We start from the raw sequence: 16,598 nt of genomic DNA on the forward strand, positions 1-16,598 counted from the left end.
CGGGGTATAAATTTATAATTTTGCATCATAATACGCAACAATTTATGCCCTTCTAGGCATATAGATAGCTAAAGTGCTAGCCCGCCCATTTGAAGGCAAAAGTTTAAGAACAGCCCAGTAGAAGGGAAAATTGTTGGAACACCATGTGCCACATCATAATGTGAGTTTAAATGACAGTTTGAGCATACATGAGGTGCTCAAAAGGAACCTAGCTGAGATAAGGTGCCAAAAATGAAATTTCGTGCCAACTTTGAGGGTCTTTAGATGTATTTGGCCTTCTTTTTTCTTCTTTCCTCCCCCAATCCGCTATCATCATAACTTTAGAATGCACAACTTAAATCAAGCTAGAGAATATTAATTAGATTTACCAGATCATATAAACATTCAGCAATATTATTCCCAAATACTACTAAGAGAGCTAAAACATCTTATAACATAATATTCTCTTCAGCATTACATAACCTTGGATCTATTAGTTCTCACATAATCATGATTACTTTTACAACATTTGCTATCACACAGGATAGTAACAATTCCCTTGTAATGAGTGTCAATATCATACAAGAGCAGCAGAGTGGGTACAGAAGACCGATTACACCAGTATACATAAAACTGTGTCATAGCTGAGATAGAAGCTGGACAAGGTGTTGGCGTGGAGTGCATACAGCCTTCAAAGGCTTGTTCTGCATACTCATTCTAGAATTGTAGCTTGCTTCCAAGCTTTCCTCTTCCTCAAATTGCCAGTCAAAGCATTGAATAAGTGCACCTAATGCCAATGAAACTGTTTGCAATCCCATATCAGCTCCAGGGCACGCTCTTCTCCCCATTCCAAACGGTACAAGCTTGTAATTGAATCTTTCTGTTTCCCCTTCTTTTGCCTCAAATCTCTCTGGCTTGAACTTTTCAGGGTCCTCCCATACCTTAGGATCCCGATGAATGGCCCAAGCGTTGACAAGAAGCATTGTATGTTTTGGTACATCATATCCTCCAACAGTACAATCATCAGTTGAATAATGAGGCAATAGAAGTGGTGCCGGAGGGTATAATCTCATTGTCTCATTGACAACGCAACGCAAATATGGAAGCTTGGTAAGATCAGATTCGTTAAGCAAGCGCTTGTTCCCCACTTTGCTGTCAATGTCAGCTCTTAGCTTATGCAATGCCTCAGGGTGATCCAAAAGAAGCCTCATTACCCATTGGATTGTCGATGATGAGGTCTCTATTCCTGCAACAAAAATCACCTGCATTGCAATAAATGCAGCCATCATACCTTTGATTTAAACAGACATAATCTACAATTTGTTGAATAATACTATTAGTCTCGGGTTTCTTGTTCAAACTGCTAGTGCAAGTGCTCATATTTTATATTGCATTTGCTTACTGCCAAGCAAATGCAATCATGTATCAAAGTGAAAAGAGGCTTTACTCCTACTCTGACTATACAAATTCTCTAAGTCCTATTGGCAGCGAAAACTAGAGAGAATAGGAAATGCATCCACATGAAACACTCTCATAGAAAATATATAATAATCTAAACAGAGGGAAATGACCAGTTAAAAGAATGAAATGGGAGCACTAATTTTGGATATCTACTTTTAGGTAAGAGCAATGACTATTCAACCCAGATTAAAATGCACATGGAATTCGAGCACTTGAAAGTGACAACAGAGAAAAGAATATATACCTCTGTTATCCAAAGTCAACTTGGGCAACCATATGGAATAACCAAAAATACAAGCAGTCACATCTAAGTTAGAGGAAAGTTTAATTTTGAATTTTTCTTTTCTTTTTTCTTTTGGGGGTGGGGGTGGAACTGCAAAGAAGAACATTTCCAAAACAAGTTGTTAAAAGACAAGGTAAAATTAACAGGATACCAACCAGCATAATACTTTTGATGATATCATCTGTGTAGAATTCAGGCTCTGATTCTTGGAAAGACAAGAGAGTTTCAATCAGTGTGGTTTTCTTCTCCATATTCCCAACAGTACCACTAATTTTCTTGTGTCGAAATTCATCAAGCAAGCTGTTGAGGAATTCCTTTCTTTTATTGTGAATTATGGCCATCTTCTTTTCCAGCCCTTTATAACCAATCCACCTCAACATTGGCAAGAAATCACACATATTCAAGAATGATATTGTCACTAAAAAAGTCCCTCTAAGTTTATCAATCATTTCTATCCCCTTCTCCATACCAGCATCTTCCTCCTTCACAATATGTCTCCCAGCAATAATTTTGGTCATAAGGTTGAAAACCAATGTAAAAGCCCAATTGGTCAAATCCACTTTTGTGTTACTACTACTACTCTTTGTGAATTTGTACAAGGAACGGATAAAAATTGCAACTTCTTGATCTCTAAGGGTAGAAGTCTTGTGGAGGCTGTGTGAAGAGAAGAGCTCAACAACAGTTAATCGGCGAAGAATCCTCCAAAGTTGGCCATAGGGTGCCCAAACATAGACAGTATAATTGAAGGTAAACTTGTCACCAGCTAAGGTTTTAGGCCTATTTGCAAATATGATATCATTCTTTGTTAAACATTCTTCAACAGCAGACGGTGAAGACACAACAACCACAGGCATAGAACCCAACTTGAGGTATAAAACATGACCATATTTAGCTGATAAGGATGTTAGAGTCAGATGCAGAGTTTTCTTGACAAGGTAAAGGTGACCTATTAGTGGAATAGAAAGTGGACTTGGAGGTAGATTTCTTCTTCCATGGAAAAAATATTTGAATAAAATTGGAAGAAAAAAAAGTGAGATAGCTAAGTAGCATAAGCAGGAAGAATATTGGTTCTCCATGGTTGAAGCAAACAAGAACAATTGAGCTATGAATGAAGAGGTACTACTATAGTAGTTGACTATTTAAGGAAAAAAATCTTTAGCATTGTACATTTTTTAACAATAAGAAATTAGATAGCCAACGTGCTGAATAGCAATTTAGTATTCGGAATAACAATAGAGTCTGAGAAGACCACGCAAGCGACTGTGTATCTTCAATTAGAAGTCACATAAATAAATAAATAAATAAATAAATAAATAAATAAATAAATAAATAAATAAATAAATACAGTAAAGAAGACCAAAGCCTTATTCTCTTTCTATTTTCCAAACCTATTCTATATCTCTATTTATCAATATCCATCTCATACAAACATACATATAAAGGACCAAGGCTCCTAAATGACATGTTTCGCCCTTTTTATTTATTAAAATTGATTTTATACTGAATAAAAACTTTATTTGAATATTTTACTAATTAGGATTCTGAAGTCATCAAAAATATTGGTTACTAACTCTTTTCTTGTTTAAACTGTGTAAGAATAAAGAGATATATTTAGAACTTCAAAAAAGAAGAAGAAGAGAGAATTGATTTTACTTTTAAAATAAGCAGGTCCTAATCAAATTTGAAAAAAATAACCAAGACACAATAATTTCAAACTTATAACATTAGCACGTTTTTTGTTTCTTTCTTATGTTTATCCGTCAATTTATTTCAACAACTATGTGCACACTGGTCCTCCTTCTACGATGTCCTTATCCAACAAAAATATGGACAAAGTCAAAAATTATTTATTTGGAAAAACTAGAGGCTTTGGCCTTGTCGAAAATGATTTAGCGTCATAATTATTTTTGAAAAACTACCTTTTTGTGAAAATGTTTTCAAATAAAAAATGATTACTGTTGTTGTGAAATCAAACCTCCTAGGAAATAAACTTTTCAGGCCCGAAAGATTTATGAATTTAAGTTTCGTACAATGTCTGTGTACAAAATTTTTACACTATCAGGTAATTTCAATGTTAAATAACCACAGTGATTTTCTTAAATTATATTCAGATGATTTGCTATTTTTAACGTTTTTCATGTTCCGTTCTTAACATCATCGTCAAAATCACTGATGTGAGGTTTTGGCTCTTTAGCTCATCGAAAACATATTTGGGTTCCATTAATCTCTTTGTTATAGCTTCTTCTTTGTTTAATAAGATCCTGTGCAATTCTTAACTTTATTTATCTAATTCAAAATGCCTACATATAGCAATTATGCAGTGAATATATGTGTTGTTGAACTGTTGATACGTAAAATTAGTACAATTGAATTTGTACACGTGGTCAAGGAGACGTAGATCAATGTAATCAAAATTATGAAATAACAAGTAATAATTAACAAGACAATTGAAAGTAAAGAATAAGCTAGATGTGTAGCCTGGACCTTGGAGAAGCTTGAACTAGAGTCTCCGCTCCATTTATACTAGAGCTATGAGGTGCATGATCCACAAATCATGCCCCGTTAGTTATCAATATTAATTGTTACATCACATGTATAACACCCCGTAAGTTTGCCAAATTTTTGAACTGTTATATATTGTATAATATGTCTTTTCCTTTAAGTGAAACCTTTTAGTAAAATTTTGATAAGCATGATTTTATATAGTTATTATTATTATTATTATTATTATTATTATTATTATTATCACTTTTAGGATATGCTATAAATTATATCCATAATATGAGAAAGTTTATAAATAATTTTTTTTATTTATTATAAGAGTAGAAATTATACAAGTTGGTTATAAACAAAGAAATGTTTTAAACTTTTAGGTGAATTATAGGATCAAACACATTATAAAACAATATTTTGTGATGAGAACTAGGTCTACACTTGGCTCCATTTTGGACACGTTTTTGGTCCAAAAAATGTGACTATTTTAATTATTTTAGTCATTTTGATTGAATATTGATGCCATGAAAGTTTGTACCATCAAATTAGGGGCTCCATTTTTCTTCCACGTCACTTTCAATATATATATATAATCCCGTGCTGTGTACGGGCCCAACTCAGGTGAAAATGTTGAAATTGGTGATTAAATTTTTTTATGAATTTTCGATGATACTGTAAGATAATCTTTATTTTGTATTATAAATTGCACTTTAAAGATGTTATTATTTTGAAGAAATTTTGGATTTTATTTTGTAAATGATACATATATGTGTACAAGTTTTTATGCATAACCTGAATTTAATTTGTCTTTAAATAAATCTACATGTAAAATAGCAAATTGAGAAGTAATTAATTTGATGTGATAAGTCATCTTTACAGTTTAGCATATAAGTTATATACTAGATATTTATGCCTGTGCTGTGCACGGGCCCAACATAGTAAGAACCTTTTTGTTAAAAAGGATTTGCATAAAATCATTAATCTATGCACACACGAAAAAATTGAAGACACTGAAACCTGCTAATAAATTATAAGTTTCTTTTTTTGTGACGGGCAATTCGCGCGAATGCCCTTCAAATGCGTTGGTCTTTAATTTTTGCCCCCGTAATGCGTGATCTTTAATATTTTCCCTTCTAAGCTAAAAAATAATAAGAAAAGACGTTACTACCCCTACCCATCACATATAAAAACCTGAAAGTCTGTAACGAATCCCAAACATCCAATTAAACCCATCCATCATTCCAACAACAAACCTTTCAATCGTTCCATCGTTCCAACATTTTACCGGAGAAATCTCTATTGATTTTGCTGCTACAACATCGGAAAAGATAAATACATAATATATAACGTTTCAATTGAACGTAATTCAACTTAATTTGATGCTTTATTAAGTTTAGATTTGTTAATATTTAAAAAAAAACAACAAATCATCTTCTATGAACTAAACAACTGATATTCAGTTGAGATTCAACATTGCGAATCATAATTTTACTCAACAACATAGAATTGATCAAATTTATTGCTTTGTTCTGATTTTGATTAGTTTATACGTTCCATTTGATTAGTATACAATGCTCAATGACTTAGACTTGAAATTATAGTAACTTCAATTGATAAAAAATAATCAGGCAAAGTTCTGAACAAGTATGTCGGAGGAGGCAGAAGTTCACCTTGCAAAAGAACAAAGTATGCCGCTAGAGTCAAACTTTCATTTTCATAAACAAAACATCAAGTATACAAGTGTTAAGAACAAGAAAAGTATGCCGGAGGAGGCAGAAGTTTACTTTACAAAAGAACAAAGTATGCTGTTAGAGACAACTTTTATTTTCATGAGCAAAACAAAAATTTACGCAAGTGTTAAGAGCTAGAAAAATATGTCGGAGGAGGCAGAAGTTTACTTTACAAAAGAACAAAGTATGCTATTAGAGGCAACTTTCATTTTCATAAGCAAAATAAAAAAGTACACAAGTGTTAAGAATTAGACAAGTCTGCCGGAGGAGGCAGAAGTTCACTTTACAAAAGAACAAATTATGCTGTTAGAGGCAAACTTTCATTTTCATAAGCAAAACATCAAGTATACAAGTGTTAAGAACTAGAAAAGTATGCCGGATGAGGCAGAAATTTACTTTACAAAAGAACAAAGTATGCTGTTAGAGACAACTTTCATTTTCATAAGCAAAATAAAAAAGTACACAAGTGTTAAGAATTAGACAAGTCTGCTGGAGGGGGCAGAAGTTCACGTTACAAAAGAACAAAGTATGTTGTTAGTGGCAAACTTTTATTTTCACGAGCAAAATAAAAATTTATGCAAGTGTTAAAAACTAGAAAAGTATGCCGGAGGAGGCAGAAGTTCACTTTACAAAAGAATAAAGTATGTTGTTAGAAGCAACTTTCATTTTCATAAGCAAAACAACAACAACAACAGCCCAGTGAAATCCCACATCTTGGGGTCTGGGGAGGGTATAATGTACGCAGACCTTACTCCTACCAAGGTAGGATGGCTGTTTCCGAGAGACCCTCGGCTCAATAGAAGCATAAAAAGGGGGTCAGATAAGGTTAAAAGATTTAAAACGATATTGCAATGAAATAATGCAAGCGACACAGTAAAACAGGATAATCAAGGAATTCAAAGCGATATGGAAATGCAAATCACGAAAGCGGCACAGATAAAATAGAGTAATCAAAGTACAGAAAGTAGCAAATAATAACATAAATCAAAGCACAAGAAATTATAATGCGCTAATGCGCCTACTAATAAGGAAAGATAACGAGACTTATATACTAGCCTTCTACCCTAATGTGGGTCCTCCACACCTTCCTATCTAAGGTCATGTCCTCGGTAAGCTGTAACTGCGTCATGTCCTGTCTAATCACCTCTCCCCAATATTTCTTTGGCCTACCCCTACCTCTTCTGAAACCATCCATGGCTAACCTCTCACACCTCCGCACTGGGGCATCTATGTCTCTCCTCTTCACATGCCCAAACCATCTCAGTCGCATTTCCCGCATCTTGTCTTCCACCGAGGCCACTCCCACCTTATCCCGAATAGCCTCATTTCTAATCCTGTCGCTCCTAGTGTGCCCACACATCCATCTCAACATTCTCATCTCGGCAACTTTCATCTTTTGAACGTGAGAGATCTTAACTGGCCAACACTCCGCCCCATACAACATAGCCGGTCTAACCACCACTCTGTAGAACTTGCCCTTCAGTTGTGGTGGCACCTTCTTGTCACATAGCACTCCTGAAGCTAGCCTCCATTTCATCCACCCTACCCCAATACGATGTGTGACATCATCGTCAATCTCCCCGCTGCCTTGCATGATAGACCCAAGGTACTTGAAACTACTTTTCTTTTGGATGGCCTGAGCACCAAGCCTAACTTCCACGCCAACCTCCTGGGGTGTCTCACTGAACTTACACTCTAAGTACTCTGTCTTGGTCCTACTCAGCTTAAATCCTTTAGACTCCAAGGTATGTCTCCAATCCTCCAGCTTAGCGTTAACTCCGCTACGAGTCTCATCGATCAGGACTATGTCGTCCGCGAAAAGCATACACCATGGCACCTCACCTTGAATTTGTCGCGTCAATCTATCCATCACCAAGGCAAATAAAAACGGACTAAGAGCTGATCCTTGATGCAACCCCATCACAACTGGAAAGTGCTCTGAGTCCCCTCCTACTGTCCTTACTCTAGTTTTGGCTTCCTCATACATGTCCTTGATCACCCTAATGTATGCTACAGGTACACCTTTAGCCTCCAAACATCTCCATAGGATTTCTCTTGGAACTTTATCGTAAGCCTTTTCTAGGTCGATGAATATTATATGCAAGTCCCTCTTCCTCTCCCTATACTGCTCCACCAGTCTCCTCACAAGATGAATGGCTTCTGTAGTTGAGCGTCCCGGCATAAATCCGAACTGGTTCTCTGAAATAGACACGCCTCTCCTCACCCTCATCTCCACCACTCTTTCCCACACTTTCATAGTATGGCTTAGTAGCTTGATACCTCTATAGTTTTCGCAACTCTGGACATCCCCCTTGTTTTTGTATAGAGGGATCATTACGCTCGACCTCCATTCTTCGGGCATCGTTGCCGTCTTAAAGATGACATTAAACAACCTAGTCAGCCACTCCAAACCTGCCGAGCTCGCGCTCTTCCAAAATTCCCCAGGGATCTCGTCAGGTCCGGTCGCTCTTCCCCTGCGCATCCTACGGACAGCACCCTTAACCTCCTCAACCTTAATACTCCTGCAATACCCAAAATCGTGACGCCTCCCTGTATGCTCCAAATCTCCCAACACGATGTCTCTCTCCCCTTCTTCATTCAAGAGTTTGTGAAAATATGACTGCCATCTCTGTTTAATGAGAGTCTCCTCTACCAATACTTTTCCATGTTCATCTTTAATGCACTTCACTTGATCCACATCGCGCGCCCTTCTCTCCCGCACCCTGGCTAGCCTGAACAATTTCCTATCCCTGCCTTTCTCTTCTAGTTCAGCATAGAGGCGTTCAAAAGCTGTCGTTTTTGCCGTCGAAACCGCCGACTTCGCCTCCTTCCTCGCTATCTTATAAAGTTCCCTATTCGTCCACATCTCCACCTCATCCTTGCTTTCTATCAGCTTCGCATACGCCATCTTCTTTGCTTCCACCTTCCCTTGCACTTCTCCATTCCACCACCAGTCCCCTCGAAGCCGACCACGACTACCTGTCGAGACTCCCAACACTTCCCTTGCTACAACCCTAATACAACTAGCCGTCCTATCCCACATACTGGTCGCATCCCCACTACTATCCCAGGCCCCCATATCCTTCAATTTCTCTTCCATCTTCAGGGCACTAGCCATGGTCAAACTCCCCCATCTGATCCTAGGTCGATCATCCCCGACCCTCTTCTTCCTCGTCATCTTAATCCCTAAATCCATCACCAAGAGCTTATGTCGGGTTGTAAGGTTGTCCCTCGGAATGACCTTACAATCTTTACACAAACCTTTATCATCCTTCCTAAGAAGTAAAAAATCTATCTGAGTCTTAGCCGCCGAACTACGGAAGGTTACCAAGTGCTCTTCCTTCTTTGGAAAACTCGAATTGGCTATCACCAACCCAAAAGCTCTTGCGAAATCCAAAAGTAAAACTCCTCCTCCATTTCTGTCCCCGAAGCCAAAGCCTCCATGCACATCATCATAACCTCCCGAAATAGACCCGATGTGCCCATTGAAATCCCCTCCCACGAAAAGTTTCTCAGTAGGCGGTATGCCTCCCACTAACTCGTCCAAATCCTCCCAAAAGCGCCTCTTCTCCTCCTCGCGTAAGCCCGCTTGCGGCGCATAAGCACTAATAATGTTCAAAGTGGTCCCTTTAACGATCACCTTAATCGACATCATCCTATCGTTGACTCTCCTAACCTCCACCACCTGATCCCTTAAATCACTATCTACTAAAATGCCTACCCCATTCCTATACTTCGATCTACCAGAGAACCAAAGCTTATACCCGTCTACCTCCTTAGCTTTAGGTCCTACCCATTTGGTCTCTTGGACACAAGCTATATTAATCTTCCTCCTCTTAAGGGTCTTAACTAGCTCTATGGACTTTCCCGTTAACGTCCCAATGTTCCAAGAACCTACTCTCAGTCTAGATGCTCCTTTAACCCACTTACTCCTCCTAACCCTCGTCATAAGCTCATGAAGTTATGCCGGAACCGGCATAACTTCAGTTTCAAAAACCAAGAACTCTGTCGGACCCGACATATGTTGCCTCAGACAAACACATTCTTCACAAAAACCAGATTATTAAATAAAAACAGCAGCAACAACATAAAACAGCTGTTCACAGGCAAAACTTCAACGATTCAACAAAGAGAAAACCAAAACGCATATCAAAATCAACTAAAACATATTACGACATTCATAATACGACATTCAAAAAACCAAAATATATACATGGAGAATGAAACTAAAGTTCAAAAAATCATACAGACACTATAACAAAACACTATAATTTTAAATAAAAAAGGATCAATTAAATATAAAAAACGATGAAGACAAGGATATCAATTCAACAAATAACAATTTAACATAAAAACAAATATTGAAACGAGCAAAAGATCCAAATTCGTACCTAAGTTTTAGAATAGATGAGACAAACACAAAACAGAGGAGGAAAGAAGAAGCAAAAAAAGAAAAGAAAAGGGCAAATGGCGAAATAAAAAGGATTTTAATGGGGTAAGGGTAATTTTGTCAAAAAACTTTCATTAAACAGGCGGCAAGGGCAAAATTTAAAGAAGACATAAATGAGGGGCAAAATATAAAGACCAGCCCAAAAGAAGGGCACTCCGCGCAAAAAATTGTTTTGTGACTATTCAATCCAAACCCAAATCATAAAAATAGAAAAGAAACCAAATCTTAGCATAAGTAAAAGGGAAAAATAACGTCCACCAATAAAAGAACCAAGAACAATGACAGTTCGTTCAAAGAAGCTCTTAGGGTCATTCTGGTAGTACAAACAATCATTTTCTCTTTTGGATCTCACTCACTCTTCTTGGTAGGCTCAATAGCTTGGATATCAGTGCTTATAATTAAGAAGGGATGATTTATACAAAATTGTATTTGAATCTTCACCTGCAGTAAGGAAGTAGTTAATTTAGAGGGAGAAAAGCAATACTAACTCGAAAAAAGGGATTCAAAGTAATTTTATAAAGGAGGAGACCGTCCTTCACAGTGTATCTTTCTGTAAAATGTATGAGTTTCTACTATTTATAAGTGAGAAAGAGGGACGAATACAACTAAAATGTGCTATTGTGTGCTCAATGTACGACTTGTAGCAGAAATGTAGTAAGTTGAACATGAAAGAACATAAACCCACAGAACTCCCATCAAAACATCTTTGATTTCTTTCATTCCACAAAACGCACGCAACAAAAAGTTTTTCAAATCCTACTCCAAATGTAAAATGTACACAGTAGACGAAATTGTAAGATATCTAAGGTACTCCATCATCTTATTTATCTATCTTATAAAACACTTCAAGAACCAACACTGAAAAGGAAGGGAGAAACTTTGTTGGACTGTCATAGTTCTTGAAGAGCATTTGGCAGTATCAGCTTTAAGTAGTAATTTACCTTGTTTTAGTTGTCGAATTATTTTAGTCAGGTGCACTTCTGGGACTTTAGCCACGAAGCACTGATTATTCTGTTTAAGCTTCTTGTATATTTGTGTTGAGAAAGCATTATGGGTCATAGTACATGGACAGGGGTCGTTTCTGGTTAATTCCCTTATTGGAAAACTGTTGCAACAAATTAATTGAAGAATAGTATTTTCTCAATAAACCTTGATAGTTCCATATAACTCAAAGTAAATTACTGTGCTAAGTCTAGTTGCTTTTTATGTTACAGCACCGAAACTATGAAAGAAGCTAGCAAATACAATTTCTTCCCATTTCAATCAAATAAAAATTTGTCCAAAGAAAATAATCCTCTACTCAAATCGAATCCATAAAAATATTGCATGATTCTTTCTAAATAAATAAGCAGAATGAAAAAACCAAAGTGCAGGGTGGAAAATCATAGAAAGAGAGTAGCACAAACTTACGGAAAAAATATAAGTGTCTTTATAAAGCAGCTTACATATTTATTGCCTCACGGAAATCCAAATGTCATTATGATTCCTTTAGCATACTGCAAATCACCTTAGATTGAAATAAAGCATATACGTGCAAGTGTATATATCTCTTCAAAATATTAGAAGCAGAAGAAATGCACTGAAACTTAAATTCAAAACAATTAAAAGAGGTTCTTAGAGAGAAAAGTACCTCATGTGATAGGTGTAGCACTGCAAAGAGAGCCTGTGAATTCTTTTGATCCTGCATCAATTTTCCAGCTCTTGCTTATGTTATTTAGGCCTTGGAATCCAAGATCGTGACACTAAGTTTATACACCAGAAGATGTTCCTAACTCTGTGGCCTTCTAATATAATATTTCTTCCTAAAGCAAAAAAAAGCACACAGACATCATATATTATGAAGTTAATCTTCAGTTGAGGGAGAAATAGAAGTAAAGCTTAAAAGAAGTAGAAAAAACTAAATCTAGAAGCTAGTTCTTAATTTTATGTTATTAGGCATCATGAAATGTTACAGCATTGGAGCATATTTGTTGTCCTCATATAGTTTTTAAAGGATACGCGGCTATCACTGACTGCCAAGAAAAGATCATGCAATTGTGTAACTCTTTTTCACCTGGAAGAAGAGTGCAAATTATCAATGAGGCTAACCAGAAATCTAATAAAAAAAAAAAAGAAATGTACTCCCTCCATACTTTGTTTGTCCTTCCTTCACATTTTTGTTAGTTTCATTTTAATAAATTGAGAATTCTTCAATCCTTTATTGAGTTCTCAAGTTTAATCAAACAATCAGGTTTAATCAAACAATCAGGATGTAATATCGAAGAGGAAAGGAAATAAGAAGAAAGAAAAGTGATACTCACCTACAACTGCTATGTATTTTGAATTGACTTATTGAAGTGTTAAGTGGTGAATGTAGGTCAGTGAATTCATCAGAGAAGATAGAAATATGAGTGTGAAAGCTTAAAAATGGAACATAGTGAAGAGGTACTTTGATTATAGAGAAAGGTGTGGCGGTTTGAAGATGGGAAACAAATTCCACCTAATTGTTAAGTTACCACATCCATAGTAGTAGTAACACTAAGTTATCAGACAACAACTCAGCATATAATGGAAGTTAATTAGTATCCAACCAAACAAAAACTTCTTAAAAGAAATCCTTATGAAAAAAATACTTAAAGAAATGGAACCACTGTCTGCATTACTTTACCATCAAGGAAATTTGCCACAAATAATTTTGGGGCATTCTTGAATATTCTTAAAATGTTGGCACATTACTCCCACCTAATCACATGCACAACCACGAAGATTACGCGATTACATTAATAGTTGCAACACAAAAAGCACAATAGAAAAAGTATCACAGCTATAATACATCCCTTTAAGAGGTTTATAAATATGATTAAAAAAAATGTAATTGGTGTTGATCTAATTCAATGATGAATACATACCAAGTAGCAAACAATAGCAATACGACAATAGATATATAAAAAATTTAAATGCATTTCAAACAAATAATCATTTATTTAACAAATATATGATTATTTAGTGATTCTGTCCAATAGAAGCAAGTAACGTACCTTTGGTTGCCGGGTGATAGATTTCTACATTAGAACAACTATCAAAAATAGAATGGAAAAAAAAGTTATTCAGTACCTGAGGCATATCGTCAAAGATATTTGCTACATCAAAGTTCTTACCTTTTCATTACATATTTTTTTTTCTGTCTGATGGTAAATAGTGTACATTCATAGCAAAATTAAAGATAAAAACTTCGCAATTTTTTTTTTTTTTTAAAAGAAATGCTCAGAAAAAGGGGAACCAAAATGTAGAAATTTAATGAATCCAAAATCGAAGGCCAAAAGATGGAGTAAGCAAAGCAAATGCATAAGATGGGTAAGAGAAAGAAAAAGGTAGTTGTTCAAGATAGAGACTTACTTTCCCTTTTGCCCATTTTGTTCAGATGCATGGACAAAATTAATTAACACAGTAGCAAATTCCTGTTCTCTTGCCCATGTTTTTCAGAGGCATGTACATAATTGATTAACAAAATAGCAAATGCCACAGGAATTTGTAGAATAGCTACAAAAAGAACTTCTAACTTCACCGGGAGTCAGTAGTACTTAATTGACAGAGCTACATCCGTAAAACAACATGGAACTGCGCCCCTACCAGAGTCGACATCTCAGATAACCCAGTCATTTGAAGGTCTGATAAAGAGTCGAAGGCGGTAGAAATTTCTAGCCATTACTATCAAGTTCTCTGGGAGAGGAGACATTGTAGAAATACAGCTAGTGTTAGGTAGGTGGGAGAGAATAAAGCTTTGTGTTACTTAGCACAAATTGCAGTGCACGTGTTTACACAAAACATCGACCACATGTTTCCCTGGAAAAGAATGTTGACCAAACATGAGGGAAGGCTTTTGCATAATCACAAATCACTCACAACTTTACTCTTCATATCAGTAGGCGCTACAGTCTTTGTGAATTATGAATTATTTAAATTTACTGGACAACACAAAAAGAGATAATATATAAATTTAATGAACAAACATTTTCTTTCAAACTGCATTTTCCTTCTTGAAATGGAATCTAAACTCACGTTTTCCTTCTTGAATTGGAATCTAAGCACTTTCAATTGTATCGCTTCTGACATAAACTTTCATGGCCTTCTTTGCTTCCCACCTTGGCTCTTCGACCTGAAACTTCAGTCCAGCCAATATCTTTATGTAGTGATCAAACCCGTGCTTTCTTCTGCCTTTTTCTCAACATAATAATTAAGCTGCTGCTGGAAAAATCACTGGCTCACTTACCAGATTATAAGGTGAATCATGAAAAGGGATTTTTGGCTAGACAAAATGAAACCACCTATGATGTATTAAAAACAATTCAACGTCTAATCACTATTGGCCACTTTAAGGAGCAAAGCGCAAAACTATCTAAATGTTCTTGAATGCCAAGAATCACAAAATGATTCCAATTTCAGATCAGGAACATTAACCTGTATACTTTTCATTCTTCAGCAAAGAATATCTTCTCCTGGAATTTAATATGGGTAGATGAATGAGTTGTAAAGCCTTACTGCGCCATTATAAAACATGCCTTTTACTATTTGATCTGTCCAAAAAATGTTCCTTGTTCTCTAACCCTTAGTCATGTAGGTAATGGTCAAATTTTTTATTTTTTGATAAGCTAAAGATTATGCATGTAATGGTTAAATTTAAAGAGTGGAGAAAGTACAACATTTTTCTATAAGCCCATGTAGGTACCGAAGAAGCAAATTTTGAATATCTTTCATAAACATTGGGATGGGGAAGGTTTTTTAGTGCAGGTAATTGCAAATAGGATTTACAGTATACAAAGGAGAAGTCACTGAGAAGTAGTTATACCTGAATTTCTTGGTGGGTTGCTTTGCGACAGATATATATTAGCTGATTTGGCCAAGTGACTTTGTGAAGGTTTTATTCATTTTCCATATTCTTCAGTTTTAAAAGCTTTCCAATAATATAGTAGATTAGATGTGATATATTAGTTACTTTTCAGTTCTCCTTCCTTTACATCTTTTCATTGAGCAAGTGAAAACGATTTCAAAAAAAAAAAAAAATGTGTTATCATTTTGGAAAATGGCTTGTGAAGAGAATGTAATATGAAATGGTAACTCCTTTTGCATTGTAGGAACCACTTGATATTATCCTCATTGTACCCTTTAACCTTCTAAGTTCACATAGATTTCTCCCTGTGCCCTCATCTTTTTTTTTTCTTTGTAATTTTTTGTCTCATCTGTCAAAATATTTTTATCATAATTAAAGTGATGGCAAGACACCCAAGTTAACTGGGAAATATAATTTTCCTAATCAAAATTCAAAACAGGTGGAAGAACTTAAAAGGTACCATGAAACTAAGATTTTATTCCCCAACAGAGCAAACGAAATCTGACTTTATCTTAGTAACATTTTTTCAAAATACCTGGTGCGCGTTAGAAATGCAAATATAAGAGAAAAGTAAAGAATAACAACAAAAACCTGTAATCATGGAGTAGTGTAATTTGTACATGCTGAAGAAATATGAAGAGCAAAAACCTTAACTGCAAAAGCTCTCTTCTCTGGAAAGCTCCTCTTTCTGAATTCTACGGCTAATAGTGACATTTTGTCAAACACTTGGGGTAAGCAAAAAAGTGCAATCATGGAGTAGAATAATCTTTATTCAAAAGAATAAATGGAGAACAGAAACCTTGGCTGCAAATCTCTTTTCTTCCACACTACTCCATAAAGCTCATCTGTTTGACAAGTCATGACCAATATTTGTTCAGAAATTAAAGAAAAATTGTGTGTAAATATGAATCTAACACTGAAAATCAACAATTGTGGTCCAGCACTTATGTGACAAAGGAGTAATAGTGAAAAACATTGATAATTTCTTGGGGATGGAAAGGTTTGAACTCTGATGTACGTCATAAGTCATTGTTGACCAAATTATTAATTTATCCCTAAATGAACCTGTAATTACTAAAATACTCTCATTAGCACCCTACCCCCATTTCTATAATAGTAGAGATAATTAATCTAACTTAAAATACATAAGTAAACTCCATACATAAATGTTATGCGCGCTCTTTTGCGCTATACAAAAAATATGTTTGGCAATTTTGCTCTCAGAAGAAAATATGCAAGGAAAAAAGAGCCACAAAATTACTTTTCTTATTATGTCAAAGGTAAACCGCATAAGCATACGTGGCGGTCACACATGCACGCAAAAGATGAACTGGA

At 35.7% G+C, this 16,598-nt stretch overlaps 1 protein-coding gene across 1 annotated transcript; it reads right to left on the minus strand.

Moving 5' to 3' along the window:
* Positions 1-372: 372 nt before the first annotated feature.
* On the minus strand, positions 373-2,890 carry LOC132614038 (cytochrome P450 81C13-like). Its single transcript, XM_060328383.1, has 2 exons — positions 1,879-2,890; positions 373-1,241 (listed from the first exon to the last, which is right to left on the minus strand). Exons 1-2 carry the CDS (start codon positions 2,797-2,799, stop codon positions 618-620), a joined length of 1,545 nt encoding a protein of 514 aa, XP_060184366.1. The 5' UTR covers positions 2,800-2,890; the 3' UTR covers positions 373-617.
* Between the last annotated feature and the right edge of the window lie 13,708 nt (positions 2,891-16,598).

This window comes from Lycium barbarum, chromosome 10 (genome assembly GCF_019175385.1).
Source record: "Lycium barbarum isolate Lr01 chromosome 10, ASM1917538v2, whole genome shotgun sequence".
Taxonomy (NCBI): domain Eukaryota; kingdom Viridiplantae; phylum Streptophyta; class Magnoliopsida; order Solanales; family Solanaceae; genus Lycium; species Lycium barbarum.

Excerpts from the sequence above, each read along its gene's own strand:
- LOC132614038 (XM_060328383.1), bottom strand. The coding sequence starts at position 2,799 with ATGGAGAACCAATATTCTTCCTGCTTATGCTACTTAGCTATCTCACTT. Across the intron at positions 1,242-1,878 it reads TCATCAAAAGTATTATGCTG|GTGATTTTTGTTGCAGGAAT; the intron begins GTTGGTATCCTG and ends ATTGCAATGCAG.